At 38.2% G+C, this 19,105-nt stretch overlaps 1 protein-coding gene across 4 annotated transcripts; it reads right to left on the bottom strand.

Moving 5' to 3' along the window:
- Positions 1-1,593: 1,593 nt before the first annotated feature.
- Positions 1,594-17,450, bottom strand: LOC111609416 (mucin-5AC-like). Of its 4 annotated transcripts, none has more exons than XM_023337837.1 (10): positions 17,271-17,450; positions 13,463-13,654; positions 10,809-10,847; positions 9,649-9,687; positions 8,842-9,033; positions 8,413-8,451; positions 7,063-7,152; positions 5,219-5,443; positions 3,052-3,139; positions 1,594-2,940 (listed from the first exon to the last, which is right to left on the bottom strand). In XM_023337837.1, the coding sequence occupies exons 1-10, from the start codon at positions 17,347-17,349 to the stop codon at positions 2,886-2,888; spliced, it is 1,038 nt and encodes a 345-aa protein (XP_023193605.1). In that variant the 5' UTR covers positions 17,350-17,450; the 3' UTR covers positions 1,594-2,885. The 4 variants fall into 4 exon arrangements, with proteins under 4 accessions (XP_023193605.1, XP_023193604.1, XP_023193606.1 ...); XM_023337836.1 differs by having other exon boundaries at positions 1,594-2,943; positions 17,271-17,448; XM_023337838.1 differs by lacking the exon at positions 9,649-9,687 and having other exon boundaries at positions 1,594-2,943; positions 17,271-17,449.
- Between the last annotated feature and the right edge of the window lie 1,655 nt (positions 17,451-19,105).

The raw sequence follows: 19,105 nt of genomic DNA, 5'->3' as shown, positions 1-19,105 counted from the left end.
GAATTTAATGACGGTTGCCCCATTAGAAATAGTTCAACAGACAAAAAAAAAAAAGTTGATCCTGATACAGAATCTTTTTAGAAAGCTAAAGTTTAGGGTGATTCAGCTAGTTGAAGCTAAATCAGTTGTGGCAGGCTACTGTTGTAGCTTACCCAGCTGTTTTAGTCAGGGAAGCTAGCAAGCTCCGCAGTTAGCTTCCTCCACCTTATTTATTTACTTTTCCAACAAGCTCACAGTGTATCTTTCTACTACAGCAAAGCGAATTATCACTGACGTTGCCCTTTGCTGAACCTCTCTTAAAAAAAATAAAATCCAAGCTAATCTTTTAAGCACAGGCTTGGTACATGAAGTTCAAATTCAATTTCAGCTACAAATTTCTCAGAGAAAATTAAAAAAAAAAATGCTCCTAGCTTTAGCTTAGTAAAGCTAAATTAAATGATTTCATTTAGTATTTTTGAGTTTTATATATTCAAATGCCATACAATTTTTTTTTATTATTACAGCAGCTAACACTACATTTATTATGCATGGCAGCCATGTTGGACTTCGGTGAAGATTCTAGTTAATGTTTTCCCCCCCAAACACAGAAGTTGGTAGTTCTGATTTCTGAGTAAAAACATAATTACAGTTTAGGTGTTGGAAGGGAGACTAGAATTTCACACCAACAGGAACCAAAATGGAACGATGCTTTAGCTAAAAGAAGATTTTATGGCTAATGCAGGAAAAGCTTTTATAACCCCATTACTCAACATCCGATAGAAACATTACTGATTGTCTCGCATCTCCATTTTTGATGGACTGAAAACAATATTAAAAACTTCCCTCCATTGTAAACCTCTGATGTCCCAGCCACTTGACTATCATCACTTTAAAAGAACAGATTACTCAGTTACTGAATACATGGTTAATTCACAGAAGGTGTTTGCTGCTGCTTTTTAAAGTCCTTCAGATGCTGATTTGGAGCAGACGTTCACCACGGGGTTGGAACAAGCTCGTCTCTGGAGAAAGCCAGTCGTTCCACTACAGCTGCCAATTCACTCGCTTGCATTTATGTAAAGCCTTTCTCTAACTGAACACAAGTCACTGTGTGCGCACAAATGACTGTGAGATGTATGCAGATCTTCTCCGCTTCGAAGCTCTGTCTCGTGCCTCATCGTCTGCATGAACTCTGCTGAGCGTGGTCCGACCACAGCAACGCCACACATCAGACGTCCTGAGGAAGCGAGCTGATTTCCTTGCTGTGCCTTCTAATCGGGTCTGGTCGTGACACAAATGGATCGGTTTGTGTTTCAAACGTTTTTACAGTGTCTGTTTACACCAGTGATTCATTTTAGATCTCAGATCTGAAGCCATCTCAGATTCTTCCCTTTTTATTTTTTTATGCTTGTTTTAACTTGACCTGGCTGAGCTGTTGAAGTCGGGTGTCTTAAATGACTTGGTTTTTGGCTACTCACTGCCACTTCCATTGAGTTAAATAACAAGGTATGATTACATTTCAGTACTGTGCTGATGGCAAAGAAGGCTGGTACAGTACTTTGCTGAAAAAGTATTCATTACCCATGAAGAACAACATTCAGTCATGTTAAAACCACAGACTGCAAATTGTTTTATTTGGGATTTTAGGTGACAAACTGGTGCATAACTGAGTTAGAGAGAAGATGAATGGAGCTAAATACAGGGCAATTCTAGACGAAATCCTGCTAAAAACTGGAAGAGACCAGGGCAGAAGTTAACCTTCCACAATACCATAAACATAGAAATGTTTGTGTTCATATGTAATGTTAATAAAATGTGTCAAAGTTTGTAGCTGTAACCTTTCAATATGTACAAAAGTGAGTTAAAGGGTTACGGACAGCAAGCATCTCTTTGACTAGCTAGCTGCTAGCTGACTGAAATAAACACACAATAACAACGAACGACTCAATTAAATAAAAATGAATATTTGTATTAAATTTATTAACTTCAGTTAATCTGGTATATAATGGTCAACAAGCAACAATCTGCATAATATAAACAGAAGATCCCAGTTACTTCATATGCTAACAGAGGAGTACTTGCTGCTGCCTTTCTAACATTTATCAATTTATCTTACTCAGCTACGATGATTTAGGTCAATAACAAACCTAGAAATCAAAACGGTATCATATAAGATAAAAAAAAAAAATTGATGCAGCATCTTGTGGGCACAGAATGGCTGCTCCCAACCAGCAGGGGGCGCACAAGAATTCTTGTGTGTGCACTCTTAAAATCTTTAAGGCAAAGTTACATTCATGAAAAACGAGCTTACTTTTCAATGGATAAATAATTTAAAGCATTTTTTTTAAGTTCCATTCATCCATCCACAGTAAAACGCACAAGTCAGGAAAACTGTCAACTCAAAGAAATATATATATATATATATATATAGGCTATACAGTATATATATATATATAGTTTTACAAAAAGGCTGTTGTTGTCGTCTTCTGTATTTTTCCATGTTAACTTTGACCTACTGATTGGAGGACATAAGCCAGGCCCTGGTGAATGTTTTTCTATTTGCTCATGGTAAAAAAAAAAAAAAAAAAAATGCAGCATAACGCTGAAGGGGAAGCTGCCTGTGTTTGTACCTAAATCTAATTTCATGCACACTGTAACTGCAGATTAATCAATGAAAACATAACTGTTGAAAAATACATGAAATTGATCCAAAACATTCATTTTGTTAAAGTTGTCATAAGAAAATAAACACACACAAAAAAAGATGGCAAATTCCAAACTAGTCTTCAAAACCACATTTCACAAACCAGATGACGGCGTCGCAGTGGGTACATTTATATTAAGTACAGGTTACTCATCGTTACTTCCTTCCACCCTGTTTTTCCTCTGACTGACGTTCTGCATCACAGTCAGCATTTCATAGCTTCCAGTTCCTCTGGGTCTCTTGGAGGAAACGGCTTGTTTCTCCTCAAAGATAAGAACAGAAAGGCGTTTTTTGGGGGTTTGTTTTTGTCAGTACAAGCATTAAAACTTTGATATCGGAGAAGGATGAGAAAGCTCTGTTGACCAACTTACTGTCGATGTAGGAAGAAGATGATACCGCACACCATGAAGAATAGAATCACTCCAATCAAACTGATGCAAACTGTTCTGCGTTCTCCTCCTAACGGGGAAACAAAAACACAGTCGGCTAAAATGATTTCTCTAGCGTCAATCCCGTCCCATGAGACATTATCCAGTAAAATTACAAATCTGCTAATTGCTACAATGGAATAGATTCTGCAGCGCAGTTCAAAAAGTGTGTACTCAAAGGTTACATTGTCGTTTCGCCTTAATGAGTACTTAACACTGTAACACACCGTATATCATTTAAATACAAACCAAGATTCCTTTTTGGACATGTTGGAAAAATTCTGCATCACAACCAAATACTTATGCTTTACTCAACTCGGCATGCTGGATGCCTGAAAGTGAAACTGATGGTATGATAAACATTCAGTTCCGGATGGTAAGTTGACCATCGTTGTTTGTATATTATTGTCAGTTAATGTATGTATATTAGTAATGATTATTTATCCATATTCTATTAATAAAAAAGGTGACACAAAACTGGCTCTTTGCTGTTACCTTTTGGTCAGGTGATGCCATATTTTTGCTATTTGGAATGTTAACTCCCTCGGTATGTATTTCATGTATGTGTTATTTTCAAATGAACAATCTCTGCTGAATTTTCAAAGCGTTTTACAGCGTTTTCTAATATAATTGTGAAGAAATTCCTGCAGTAAAGGGTTTAAATTTGACCAAAAAAAAACAACAACAAATAAGTAAAAGAGAAACCATGTCAGCCACCTCACCGCAAAAGCAACGAGCCCGTCCCCAACGGAGCAGAACGTTGTGAACATCCTTAATCCCAGGATATATACGCTGGGCAGTCTATCAAAAGTGACTTACACGCATCCAGGACACAGCTTGACTCGGTGTCCCGCAAAATTCCCTCAGTTTTTTCATGTTCAGACAAGCTTGTTACAAGTTCTTTCAGCGTTTGTGGCGAGGGTTGGCCAGAAATGCTGAAGCGGCGTGACGGGAGTACGTCTCAACGACCGGGTCATAAAATGACATAATGTCATAAAACTCCATGCGGGGTGAAACAAAACCAAAGCATGTGGAAGAACACCTCATATATGTTGTTTATCACAGCAAGTGCTCTGTGTCGCTGAGGGCCTGCTGTCTTTTCTAAAACTCCCATGTTGGAATGTGTGGCGCGACGAACCTGTTGAGGTTCAACCTGGAGGTCGTCGTTGGGTCCGTCAGCAGGTTTTTGATCAAAAAACATGACCAGACACAAAACTGACCTCCTTCCATGGCTCTCTCATTCCTCAAGACATTAGTGTGACAGAAAACCTTCGATGTGAGCTGAACAGAAGAGGACTCTGGACGACACGGGGAGATTGTGCCAAGAGGAATGTCCAGAGAGCCCTCTTATGTCCGACTGACAAAAAGAGGGTTGTTAAAAGTTGGTATAAATCTACAGGAATCACCAGTAGATTTATATATCCATCCATCCATCCATCTTCTTCCGCTTATCCGAGGTCGGGTCGCGGGGGTAGCAGCTTCAGAAGGGAGGCCCCGTATATACATACGTAGAATTATGTTACAATCTTTGAATTTTGGGTTTCATTTGCGTTTCAGTTTTGGCCAATTCTTTGTGGTTGTTTTCTGGCAATATAAGTTATGAAGAGGGTCGACCTTACAAAACCTCCTTGCTAAACTCGCTGTAGTTTGCACTTTATCTTTTGCAGCAACACACGTGCTATAAATAGATGGCTAAATATATCCAGTGATTCAACACAATATATATTTATAACGTAACCAAGCAACCATTTTATTTACCTATATACTTCCCAATTTGCCTTAGCAACAGAGAAGTGCAAGACTTAAATTCATTAACCAATTTATCTCAAATACACCAAGTTTCATAATTAGTGATTGTCACTGTGTGACTACTTTGTCTTTTATTTCTTTTTGTTTTAAAGAAACGTCTCAAACGGTACATGCCGTTTAGCTGTAAGCTTTAATCTCGATTTGGACACCGACTTTCTTTCTCTCTTCCTCGCAGCTAATGAAAAAAAAAAAAATCGCAGAGATATTCCATTTAGAAACTAAGCGAAGTTTGCCACGGACCTGCCACACTCAGGCCTCAAATGACTTTCTTTCTTTTTCTTTTGGATTTCATTGTTCTTACCCAGAGCTCTTCGCTCCGTGTTGGCAGATGCTGAAGGCTCAGAGGTGGAGGTTCTGACGTTCTGGAGGGTGGAGGTCCTGACGCTCTGGAGGGTGGAGGTCCTGACGCTCTGGAGGGTGGAGGTCCTGACGCTCTGGAGGGTGGAGGTTCTGACGCTCTGGAGGGTGGAGGTTCTGACGCTCTGGAGGGTGGAGGTCCTGACGCTCTGGAGGGTGGAGGAAGGTCCTGCAAACAGGAAAAGAAGGTAGCATCAGCTGTTATGTTTTTTGTGGAACCATCTGTTTATCTGCTATAATTGTTTCTTTTGTATTTTATATTTTATTTTATTTTTATATTATTTCTGCTATAATTACAGCCTTTTGCTTATTTATTCTTCAAGTTATTTTCAACACAAACATCTTCACCCATTTGTTCCACATATTATTGCAATATATCAAAACCTGACAGAGTGTTAAAAAGTGGCGTAACAAAAAGTCTCTGCCCTCTTAAAGCATTTTGGGTGTTTCACCTTTTTTTTTTAAAAAAGATTCAGGTAATTGAACTAATTTTGATGTCAGATAAATTTAACCTGAGTAAATGCTGCAAAAAAAACAACAACAACAAAAAAGATTTTCCTTTTATTAAGAGTGAAAATCTATTTAAGGAACCTGGCCAGTGAAAAAGTAATTGTCCCACCAGAACCCTGCTTGTGCCACGTTGCACAGCAACAGCAGCCATCAAGTATCAGATGATCAGATCATCATTAATCACAAACTGGACACAACTTAAAGTTTCTAGAACGACATTAAAAAAAACAATTTAATTCTAGAAGACTTCTGAAACATTTGTTTTTTGTATACAAGTACAAAAAACTTGTATACAAACTTTACAAGTTTTTTGAATATGTTGCAGAAAATGTGAGACGTTATTTTTTTGCTTTTTTTTTCTCTTGTTTGTGCAAACAGATTCTGATTTGGCCAGTTTTTGGCCCGAGCTTACCGCATGGAAAGTATAATAAAAAAACACTTCATCCATCAACTTCACAGCTCATCAGGTCATACAAATGTCATGGAAAATCAGCTAAGCAAATCCGCAGAACCAATGACAACAGCAGGATAAACGCAAATTACGAGGTTTCACTGTATGCTGATGATCCATTGCTATTTGTGAAAAAAAGAAAAGGAAAAAAAAAAAAAGGTCAAAACTCAAAACAGCTTTAACGTTGCTAAATGTCAGTCTGGTTTTTCTGTTTGATGGTACAGACACCAAACAGCCTTTTTAACACATCAACACTCTTTGTCTAGCCAAGTGAAACCAGATGAAAACTCCTCTCAGAGACAGCAGGTCGTTTTGTTATGTTCCAGTGAAACGGAGAGGCACATGAGTCATTCGGCACCGTTTTCTGTTCACACATGATGTCGCAAACATAAAAACCCAACACAAACGACCTTCTTGTCACATTTCTTTAAGGTGCAACTTCAGCTGCTTTAATTAGAAGTTCAGTTTCATAATTATTTTTAGTGACTGCCTGACTGCTTTGTCTTTTTATTTTATTGTTTTGCTATGAAGAAACATTGCAAAAGGTGCACGCTGTGTAGCTGTAAGCTTGAATCTTGGTTTTGACACAGACTTTCTGTCTCTGACCCTCGCAGTTAACGATGAAATCGCAGAGGTATTAAAAAACATCTAAAAAATTAACTGAAAATTAGCTTTCTAGATAAGCAAAGTTTGCCACGAATCTGCCTCACTCAGATTACAAATGACTTTCTTTCTTTTCTTCATTAGTGCACATGTTATTTCTTAGAGAACACAACAAAGGCTGGACCTTTGTTGTGGTTTTACTGATTGGATTTCATTGTTCTTACCCAGAGCTCTTCGCTCCGTGTTGGGAGATACTGAAGGCTCAGAGGTGGAGGTCCTGACACTCTGGAGTGTGGAGGAAGGTCCTGGTGGGGCTTTTAAAACATGTGTGGCCAAAAAATTAAGATGGATAATCATTAAGAGATTATCAATAAAATACACTACTCTCAAAAGGTTATGGATATTTGGCTTTCGGGTGACATTCATGCACACCGCAATGAGAATATCCAATTTTGGTAGAAGCATGCTATGTCAATTCACAAATAGCGTACTGAAGCAACAGCAAGGTGTGCAAAATATAGTGAAACACTGAACAGTTAGAGACATACATTAAAAAGTTTAAAGAATGTCACATTAAGCTGATCATGTGGAGTCAAAAGTTTAAAGAAGGCCTGGGCTGCTGTGGTGGCGCAGGGGCAAAACATAACCCACATATAGAGGCGACTGACGTAGTCCTGGATGCAGACGTCAGAATTTCTAATCCCAGCCTAGTGACGTTTTCCACATGCCTTTCCCCCTCTCTCTCGTAACCTACGTTCCTGTCTAAGGACAGTGAAGGTCAATACAATCTTTAGGAAACAAACAAGTTTAAAGACGGTAACATTAAGTCAGTGGTTCCCAAAGTGTGGGAACCACACTGCCCTCATTGCAGGGAGGACGCGATGAAAAAAACCAAAAAAAAACTCTCAGGGAGCTGTTCATGTTTTAACCCCATTTTGCACAGAGGCTTTTTTTTAAACGTGTTGATGTTGAATATTGTTACAAATTTTAAAAAAGAAATATGTTTGAAATAACACCTACAGCAAAGAATGCTCTTCTACAGTATAGGACCAAAAAATAAAACTGTTACACAAAAGTGTGTCACTGTAAAGATGGTTTGTAGTTTGTCTTGTTGCAACCTGAAGTGTGAAATATTTTGAAAACAAAATATGTGTATAGGTTCACGTCTGGTTGAACGATGTGTGTGCCCAGTTAATTTTTTTTTTCTTTTTTGGGTGATTGTAATCCATGGGGGGGCAGAAGAAAATCTTTGGGAACCACTGCATTAAGTCAACCTGGAATGGTTACAGTGGATTTTAGGTTCATCCTGAATTTCCACCCAGAAGCCAAATATCCAAAGCTTTTTCTGAATACTGAGTACACATGCAACAACCAGTGGTTGGATCCAGAATACTTTCTATTATGTAATTGTCTTCACTAATGAGACTATCTTCATTTACAGTGACTTAGCAAACAGAAATAGGCTCCATCTAGGAATCTGTGCACTTGTTTGTGCCTCAAATCAAGGTGCTTGCACATCAACAGCGACAGACAGAAATCATGCAGACTTAAAGAAAAGAAAAGCAGTTTCCTACCCGTGGTGGTGGTTGGTGGTGGATGATAGTTTGGGTCAGCTGAAACAGACAAAAAAAAGAGCACAGAGGGTTAATCAACATAAAATATGAAAGAGATGGTTTTGAGTTTTCAAAATAAGACTTTGTTAAAAGCAGTTCACAATTTGCCAGCAGTAATCTGTTTAGAATAAATCCAGATTAGGTGAATCTAATCTTAGCCCAAGATTAGAGGGGGTGGCAGGGTGCTTTTCATCTCTCTTGATTTCGTTTCTGTTGTTTTTCCACCTCAGCTGGTTTTGGTTTCTTCTCACAAACATTGATTCAGATATTCAGTGGCCACCCAAAGTTTTCAGAATCGACTCAGATCTCCGTCTTTGAAAATAAATCTCTTGGCGCTAACATGATAAAGGTCCCTCTTAAAGAGATGAAAGAGAAATAAAAGGATCTTACTTATACACTTGAATAGAGATTTGGTCCACTGTAAAACACCATTCTTCTCCTGACACTTGATGAGGCCTGACGTTCCGGGTTTTCTCGTATAGCCTGTAGTACACTGGTAGCGAAATGTACTGTTGATCTGGAAGCATCCGTCTTTTCGTACAGTTAAATCTTTTGGAGGAATCGCTGGACATTTGCAGTTGTCTGAAATAAAAACACACATTAAAATTTTCTAGCATTACTTCACTGCTGACGTCATTTTAATTATCCCCCCTTTTTCGCTCTTTACACAATAAAGTCAAAAAGAAAGTTACGTGTTTCTTCAGTTCTATCTGTACATGTTATGACAAAGTCAAAATGATCTAGCACTGCAATGAGAATATCCAATTATAGTGGGGCATTTAAGTAGAAGCATGCTATGTCAATTCACAAAAAGCGTATTGAAGCAACAGCAAGGTGTGCAAAATGTAGTGAAACGCTGAACAGTTAGAGACATACGTTAAAAAGTTTAAAGAATGTCACATTAAGCTGATCTGTAAAATGTTACATTACATTTGAGATTCATCCTGCAATTTGAACATAAAGCCAGATATTCCTAACTTTCTGTGAGTATTGTACATAGGCAATCCAGACCATTTTCCAAATATATAATTCCCACGGTAACTAATTCACGCAGGGTAACTTAGCAACCAGAAATAGGATGCAGCTGTCTGTCCCCAAAGCAAAGCGATCGCACCTTATCAGATAGAAATCTTCATTCTAACGTCAATAAGTCATGTTGCTTCCTTAGTACATAAACAAAGAAAATGTGTTTTTTACCCATGCTAATCGTTGGGTGTGGCCGATATTCCAGGTTAGCTGAAACAAAAAAAAGGAAGAACACTGTGTTCATCAACTAGAAAGTTTTCAATTTTCAATGTCAAGTTCAGGAAGGTGAAGCTAACAATTAGTCTAAGAAGGTTCAAGACAAATATCATCAAAAAAACAACTCCAATCTCAACATCATTGAAGTTGTTTATGCTCATATTATTTAAAAAAAATCTTTAAACCTTAAACGATTGGCATCTTTGCACATTAACTCAGACATTTGCTGTTATTTACAAAAGCAAAAAGAGGTAGGAGGGGATTGGGCCACCAATGTTCCCCTGTGAAACATAAACTGTAAACAGAAAGTTAAGAATATTTGGCATTTGAGAGAAATTTATGGAAAACGTAAAAACCCTCAATGTCTCTTGCTGGTGAATATTGCTGTTAAAGCTCCTTGTTAAGACATTAAGCTGTGTAAAAAGTACTGAAACGCCAAACAGTTGGACATGTGGAGTCAAAAGTTTAAAGGCCTGGGCTGCTGTGGTGGCGCAGGAGCAAAACATAACCCACATATAGAGGCGACTGACGTAGTCCTGGATGCAGACGTCAGAATTTCTAATCCCAGCCTAGTGACGTTTTCCACATGCCTTTCCCCCTCTCTCTCGTTACCTACGTTCCTGTCTAAGGACAGTGAAGGTCAATACAATCTTTAGGAAACAAACAAGTTTAAAGACGGTAACATTAAGTCAGTGGTTCCCAAAGTGTGGGAACCACACTGCCCTCATTGCAGGGAGGACGCGATGAAAAAAACCAAAAAAAAAACTCTCAGGGAGCTGTTCATGTTTTAACCCCATTTTGCACAGAGGCTTTTTTTTAAACGTGTTGATGTTGAATATTGTTACAAATTTTAAAAAAGAAATATGTTTGAAATAACACCTACAGCAAAGAATGCTCTTCTACAGTATAGGACCAAAAAATAAAACAGTTACACAAAAGTGTTTCACTGTAAAGATGGTTTGTAGTTTGTCTTGTTGCAACCTGAAGTGTGAAACCTGAAGTGGCTCCATCTAGGAATCTGTGCACTTGTTTGTGCCTCAAATCAAGGTGCTTGCACATCAACAGCTACAGACAGAAATCATGCAGACTTAAAGAAAAGAAAAGCAGTTTCCTACCCGTGGTGGTGGTTGGCGGTGGCTGATAGTTTGGGTCAGCTGAAACAGACAAAAAAAAAGAGCACAGAGGGTTAATCAACATAAAATATGAAAGAGATGGTTTTGAGTTTTCAAAATAAGACTTTGTTAGAAGCAGTTCACAATTTGCCAGCAGTAATCTGTTTAGAATAAATCCAGATTAGGTGAATCTAATCTTAGCCCAAGACAAATGCCACCCTGAAACAACTCTCACTTCAAAAAACCTTCACAGTGGTTTATGCTCCCACTGTTTTAAGAACCTTTAAAGAATAAATTATTGACATGATGCACATTAACTCAGACATTTGCAATTACTTTGAAAAGGAGCATTCTGTGTGAATCATATTCTGTGAATACGTGTAAATCATTTCCAATTGTTGGATCTGATAGTGAAGAAATGTAAAAAGTACATGTATTAGTGGCCAAAGTGAATGCTGCCTAATTTAATTAACACTATGTACCACAGGTGTCAAACTCCAGTCCTCAAGGGCCGCTGTCCTGCAACTTTTAGATGTGCTTCTGCTGCACCACACCTGAGTAGACTAATTAGGTCATTAGCTGTGGCACATCTAAAAACTGCAGGACAGCGGCTCTCCAGGACTGGAGTTTGACACCTCTGCTATACATTCCACTGAGGGCAGCATGGTATTTGAAAAGCAAGCGACATAGTATAATATTGGTGAATGTTGCAATATGGCGCAAAATACCTCAATAAATGATTAGAAAATGGTTCTATCTTTTTGCTTTGGGGTTTGTAGAGAACAGATCCCCAGTAATCAGTTATTTATCCAGCTACAGAAAAAAAAACAACTAATAATTTTCATCTCAACAGCAGGGACTTAGTGAAAAAGTTGCCTCAAAGATGAATCTTTCTCTTGCTATTGAAACAGATTCTCATTCTTTGATAAATGAAATTCCCATAGCAATCTGCTTTTGTTGTTGTTTTTTTGTCTTTAAGTTTCTTCATGCGAAGGCAAAAGCGTTCGAAGACCCGTCTCACTGAACGCAGTCACATCACATCGTTACATAATCACAGCAAGGAAAAGACCCACCCAAACTGTTCTGATCTCTATTGCCAGATGGACCACAGAGACAATCCCTACCCCCACCTCATGAACTATCCCTCCAATAAGGATTTCAGGAAAAACTTCTAGTTCTTCTTTGTCAGTCAGTCATGGGTGCAGAGTCAAGCAAGGGTACAAACTACATTCCACACATGTCAGTCCTTCAAGACCATTTCCAGGATAAGCATTTTACCCAACATGTCTTCAGGTCTCTCCTACTATCACAGCTGCGGAAACATCTAAGTATTATCTGGAAACATCTTTAATGGACAAACACATCTTGCAGAAATACAAAAACACAGCAGATATAATCGGTAAATAAATGATAAACGGTATCATCAGTTCCATCAAAGACATTGATCTCTGTTGTACAGATTCTCTTCTATCTCACCTGTTAGCTTTAGTTTCTGGAACAAACTAACCGCCATTCATAGGCGATGGGTGAAGAAGCCAAGGAAGTTATTTATTGCAGGCAAGATGACAGCTGAACTTGGGACGCCAATCTAATCAATATTATCTACCTACGCAAAGGTGTGAAAACCGACTGTCACATTTTGCTCTACAGTGAGAGCAGACCGACTGATGGAGCAGTGACGTTAACAACTGACACCTCGCTAATTCAGCTAACTTAGCAACTTTGCTGCAATATTTCAGACAAAAAAAATCAGTATTGCCAAAAATTGGCAGATCAGGCTTTTTAAGATTGTCTAGTTGATCTTTCAATACTATCTCTATCCTGCGTCTGCTGCCATTTGGGTTCTCAACAACATGGCAGTCACTCCTGTTTGCACAGGCTAGGCCTGTCACAATAACAACTTTTGACGGACGATAAATTGTCCCAGTAAATATTGCGATAAACGATAATATTGTTGTTTTGGGAACATTTTCAGGTAATACACTGATAATGGCATCGTAATGCAAGTTTGCGCTCTCAAAGACCAATAATTATACATCTTGTAAAGCTCTCTAAACACTGGAACTGGAAGATACTTTAAATATCCAAAATAAAACATGAGGACCAAAAACAATAAATAAAACTGTAATAAAAAAACCACACACAACCGAAACAATAAATACGATGGAGGCTTTAAACAGAATTTCACCTCCAAAGTTTTGAACTGTCAGATTAATAAACAAAATGTCTTAAACTGCTGCGTCGTCTGATTTCTGTGGCATGGAATCATGTTTTTGTTTTCCCCCATTTGAAAATAGCAGATGGTCCTGTTCTGGTCTGCAGGTTTAGTTGCGGTTTCACTTCTGGCTTCTTCTTCTTCTTCGCTGCCTCATCTTTTTCAATTTCCATGTCTAGTTTGTACGTCTTGACCTATAGCTTCAGGAATATCTTGTTTTTTGGGGGGGGTTTTTTGCTCTTCATCTCACTTGATTTCGTTTCTGTTGTTTTTCCACCTCAGCTGGTTTTGGTTTCTTCTCACAAACATTGATTCAGATATTCAGTGGCCACCCAAAGTTTTCAGAATCGACTCAGATCTCCGTCTTTGAAAATAAACCTCTTGGCGCTAACATGATAAAGGTCCCTCTGAAAGTGATGAAAGAGAAATAAAAGGATCTTACTTATACACTTGAATAGAGATTCGGTCCACTGTATAACACCATTCTTCTCCTGACACTTGATGAGGCCTGACGTTCCAGGTTTTCTCGTATAGCCTGTAGTACACTGGTAGCGAAATGTACTGTTGATCTGGAAGCATCCGTCTTTTCGTACAGTTAAATCTTTTGGAGGAATCGCTGGACATTTGCAGTTGTCTGAAATAAAAACACACATTAAAATTTTCTAGCATTACTTCACTGCTGACGTCATTTTAATTATCCCCCCTTTTTCGCTCTTTACACAATAAAGTCAAAAAGAAAGTTACGTGTTTCTTCAGTTCTATCTGTACATGTTATGACAAAGTCAGAATGATCTAGAGTTTATCAAGAACAAATGTTTAGCTTAACCGGCCATCTGTAAGGGTAATCACCTTTCTAAGAGCAGGAGTTTCAGTACTGGAGCTAAGACAAATGTTTTGACAATGACAAAGAAGAAAGATATCAGTAACAGCAATTGTTGCAGCTGAGCAATCTGGGAAGCGTTAGAAAACCACTTCCAAAGGATTTCACATCCACCATTCCTCGGTGAGAAAAATCTTTCATAAGTGGAAAACATTTAAGAGAAAATTCGACTGAGAAATTTCAAAAACACTACAAAACCAAGTTTTTCTAAAAGAAAAATGAGAGTCCTGTTAAAAAGTGCTCAAAACTACTGAATGGACCTCTGGAGCAGGGCCGTGCAGAGACCTATGGAGGGGCAGGGGCTCAGATTTAAAAAAGGGGCACATTGAACAAAAACTCTGTACAACAACATAGCAACAACCCATATTGATCAAGAATCTAATTGGATCCTACTGTATCGTTGCCATCATGAAGGACAATGCAAAGCAAATCTAGTCTATATTTTCCCCAACAGGTAAAACGTTTCTGTTTCTGCTGCTGACAGTCCTGGAGATCTGAGCTGATCTGAGACTGTAGCTGTTCAACAGACCAGAGGAGAGAAGGTCAAAGGTTATGAAGTTATGAAATAAGCTAATTTGCTGCCATTTTACTAATTAATCCCTAATAATATCTATTTAACCTCTAGAACAACCTGGCTGCAGACTGATTTATAGATCAAAAAACTCAAAGGGGTTAAAACTATATGTTAAACCTCTGAGACCTAGAATTATAAGACTGAGATATCAAGGCAAAGAAAACTCAGTAGCTGCTGGTAGGGGCCATTCAGGGGCCTCCAGACATTCAGGGGCTTCCAGACATTCAGGGGCCCCTAGAAATGGTTTATTGTAACATTGATCATAGATCTAAACCTGTAGCATCATTTATAGAGATTGACAATGTTATTACATTTTATTTAATGCATTCAGCTGAGAAAAATAAATAGTACATTTAGGATTTAATTAGGAAGTTTACTTTGTAAAAGTCTAAAGAATCATCTTGATAGTTTGATTGTTGTGTTACCATGGCTACAATATGGTGTAATCTTTGTGTTTGAATTGGGTTTGTTCACAAATACATCACAGTAAAATAACCAATAATCAGTGATTGATTTTAAACTCTGCCAATAAACCTGGTCTCCCTCTCACAGATTCACTTTATCAATATTTAAACATGTTAGTGATGCTGAGGTTCTACTAAGGCCCCATATTACCTTGGGCCGCCCCTGGAAGGACAACTGCTGTGATGCGCATCTCTGGAATCTACCTGGAATCCACCTGGAATCCACCTGGAATCCCCCGGTGGCCCCTATGTCAGTCCTCCGATGCTTTGGGGACATTTTGATTCATTTCATTGTGGCATGTTTGGCTTTTTGCTGCGGTTCTAATTGTTGCTACAATATTTTCTCTGATGTTTATTTTGTGACTCTAAATGCTTTGGGCCGAATCTTCCTTTAACACTTGAGGTTCTGCAGTAATTTCTATTTACAGCCCAGAACCTCCAGCCCAGATCCCGTCAGCAGCGGCTTTAACCCGCCTGGTAGAAACGTTAAGGAGAAACAGAGTGAACAGAGAGCAGGTGGTACCAGGTGGTACCAGGTGGTACTGGGGCTTTGAGCTGCGTCGCGACTCACGGTGACAGTCGGTACCGTGTCTTATATCAGGATGTCTGATATAAAGACAGATATTCTTTCTATCTGTCGGTGGACCGACTCAGTCTGCCTGTAGTGAACCGGGCTTTTAGCAGAATGATGAAGTTAAAGTCAGACGTTTCTCTGGATTCGAAACATTTCTGTGTTTAGTGGTGAGGCGAGTTTCGTCCCGCTATTGCAAGGATGATTATGAAAATATAAATAGAAACTGTTTTTCTAACGTCAACATCAGACCTACGTTTTTATTCACAAAACTGTGTATGAAAAAATATTCTTGCCCATAATTTGATAGTTAGAGGACACAGATCCTCCTCCTCCTCACCTTGGACCCGGAGTCTGAACAACATGGAGGCTCTGAGAGTCATTATTAGACTGAGGGCAGCCAGACTAGTTTATTTTTACTAAATTATTATATTTAGCTAAATATTATTGCTGAGGGGCACAAACAGGCCTTCTGACATACAGCTTAAAAATAAAAAAAATATTTATTTAAAAAAAAAACTCAAAAAGGGCACTAGGGGCATCAGGGATAAAAAGGGCAGGGGCTCAAGCCCCCCTCCTCCCACCCCCCTGTGAACGTGCCTGCTCTGGAGCCAACTTAAAAAGCAATTACTTGAATTTCTTATGGCTAATTCTATTAGCTATAATTCTGATTTCAGACTTATTAAGAACTGAATTATTAGCTGTAACAAATTAGAGCATTTTATTTTAAGTTCAAAGAAAGATTTTTTTTTTCACTGATGTGATTTTTATTGATGCATGTCGTTTCTAACTTTATTTTTGTCTAAGTGTTTTGAGTTGCTTTTAGCTGAAGGTGCTACAAAAATAAAGTCGCCACATCTTGCAAGTCGTAGTTGTTATCTTTGGAAAATCTTTGGCTTACTTGTGGTTTACTCGACCAGTAAACCAAAGTTATTCTGAAGTCGAATTTGATGCCATCTATCCGACAATCTGGGCCGTCGGCAGGACAGTGACTCAAAACACAGCAGCAAATCTACGACAAAATGTCTGAGGGGAAATCTAGTGTGTCAAAAGACTGAAGTAAGACTTCAGACCTAAAAATCATCGAAATGATGCGAGACTGCAGGATGTATAAAACAGCAAAGAGTCGACCAAACTCGGTTTCTGACTGAGAAAAATCAGACAGAAACCAATCAATCTTAAGCAGGTGCTTCTACAAGCTGCCGGATCATAACATCTTAGTTTTTACATACTTTTTTGTGTGCAGAAGTTCAGGTGTGTTGTTGCACGCTTGAGATGAGAAATAAATCATTTTATGACCCGGTAAAAACCAGTTCGGACAAAAAAAAAACTTCATCAACAATTTTTTTTTTTTTTTTTGCACCTGAAACTGACAGTTCTTCCTTTAAACTTCCTCTAAACCAGAGTTCATATGAAACCTGTAATCTAGTTTTATATTGAAGATTAAATGTTTTCAGTTTACATGGAAGGTTATCTAGATATCTACGTATGTTTTTTTTATTTTATTTTATTTTTTACATTACATGTTAAGCCAACATGTAATGGTGGCTCAACATTAAGCCAACATTAAGGTAGTAATGGACAGATAAGGACCATTACAGCCTTTAATGACCCAATTGACAAAGTGTAAGTATAAATGATAAAAACATTAATTTTAGAATTGTCTATATGTAAACGTATATGTATATATGCGTTCTGCATGGGTGACCTTTGTTCTAAAAAATTTTTTTAAAAGGTATGCTGGATAAACTTTAACCCTACCACCGCTGGAGAGACGCGTTGCTCCCAGAAGACACACCACCACGGCACAGACAGAGGTGTAGATTCGATGAGGATCCATCTTCCAGCTGGGATGGTTCTTGTACGACCATCGTCAGCCAGCGATCTTTATACCTCCACGGCAGCCTGCTGTATTACTTTTACTTTCACTCGCTGCGAAGACCCGCCTTTAAAGAAAAAAAAACACTCTGCCATATTTGTAGTTTGAATTGATTTGGTTATTGGAGTGGTTCTCATTAGTATTCAGGTGAAAGATGATGGTAAAAGCAGGACAATCCAGCACACTTTTTACTTCCTGTACTCTCCAATGAGGCTTTTTTTTTTTTTGTTGGTCCAAACATAAGTATCCATAGTTTCATTAAAATTGTTTATTCTTTCATTTTCCGGTTTCTGTAATGTCCATGAAACACTTGCCTCAAGTTCAATATTACCATATTCCAGTTCAGATCAATTACCAAGTCACACATTATTGGATAACGTTGCACAGTCCAAAAATATTTACTTCTCACCTTCTTCATCGGCTCCATTGCAGCGCGATTGAATGACTGCAGATATTAGTAGTGTAACAGCGCCCTCTTGTGACAAGACGTTGCAATAGCAGACATCATAAAATGTTTAAAATACGTAATTTTATCCCAAAATATTTTATATTTATCTGTCTGGACGGTAAACCTTTGAAACCAACACTTACAGTAGGTATTGTATATAACTTAGAACATAGTGCTTCTACTGACAATATTTACTGTGACCTGCATAGTGCTCAGTAGATAGTATGTTAGAGCTATGACGTTTGTGTACGAACAAGAAGTTTCACATGTTTAAACTATATGTATCTGCTGTATTTTTGGCTAAGCTTTTCTTCGTTTATTGAAGTAACTAAAGGTGGGTAGAGCAGTCAGTAAGTGTAACCAAGTAAGAGTAAGGTTTCTTCAAATTACATTACTGAAGTAAAAATTATGGTGCGGAAAAACTACTTGTAGAATCATGGAAGCCCATTCCCGCCACTCTGATGAAGAGAAAGAAAACTCCTATCTCATAATTATGAGTTAGCTCATAATTATTATGAGATAGCGTCTCATAATAATGAGACCTTGATAGTACATTGAGATGCTATCTCCTAATAGCATCTCAATGTTATGAAATGCTGAAAGAAGATAGCATCTCATCATGCTATCTAATGCTATTTATGACTTAGCTATCTCATATAATGAGATACTATCATAATGATGACTAGTTATCTCATTATTATTGGATAATAAGGAGATTTTTGTAGCTATCTCATTATTATCTCATTAAATAATCGAGTCATACTTATGACATTGAATGTTTTTTTCATCAGAGTGGCGGAAATTGGCTTCCATTAGAATAACTTTGTTTTTTTTATTGCTAGTGTTGAGAAGTGTACTCCAGACACGCACCATACATGTGACGTAACACATCAGCAGACCAGGAGGCAGACTTTAGGATATAAGCAATGTGTCTTCCCTTTTTGAGCAGATGCTGTATAGATTCGGGCCTTTACACTTGACATCCACATAAGCCTGTGAGGGCAAGCGTCTCTTTCTTTTTAGCGCTAAAAAGAATAAAATAAGTAAACTCTGATTATTCTGTGTTGGCTGATTTCCTGTTCGTGTGCTCACACGTTTTGGGTCCGTCGAGTTTAAATCACAAAACTAGTTAATACCAACATCTGGATTTGGTTTAAACATTGGGACAATCAACCAACAGGGGATAAATAACAGTAGCGAGTAAACATAAATAAAAATGTATGTATCAACACATAAAAACAAAACACATGCACACCGTAATCCTAAATA

This window comes from Xiphophorus maculatus, chromosome 8 (genome assembly GCF_002775205.1).
Source record: "Xiphophorus maculatus strain JP 163 A chromosome 8, X_maculatus-5.0-male, whole genome shotgun sequence".
NCBI classification, from domain to species: domain Eukaryota; kingdom Metazoa; phylum Chordata; class Actinopteri; order Cyprinodontiformes; family Poeciliidae; genus Xiphophorus; species Xiphophorus maculatus.
The sequence above is the reverse complement of the archived record's forward strand: the minus strand, read 5'-3'. Positions and strand labels throughout refer to the sequence as shown.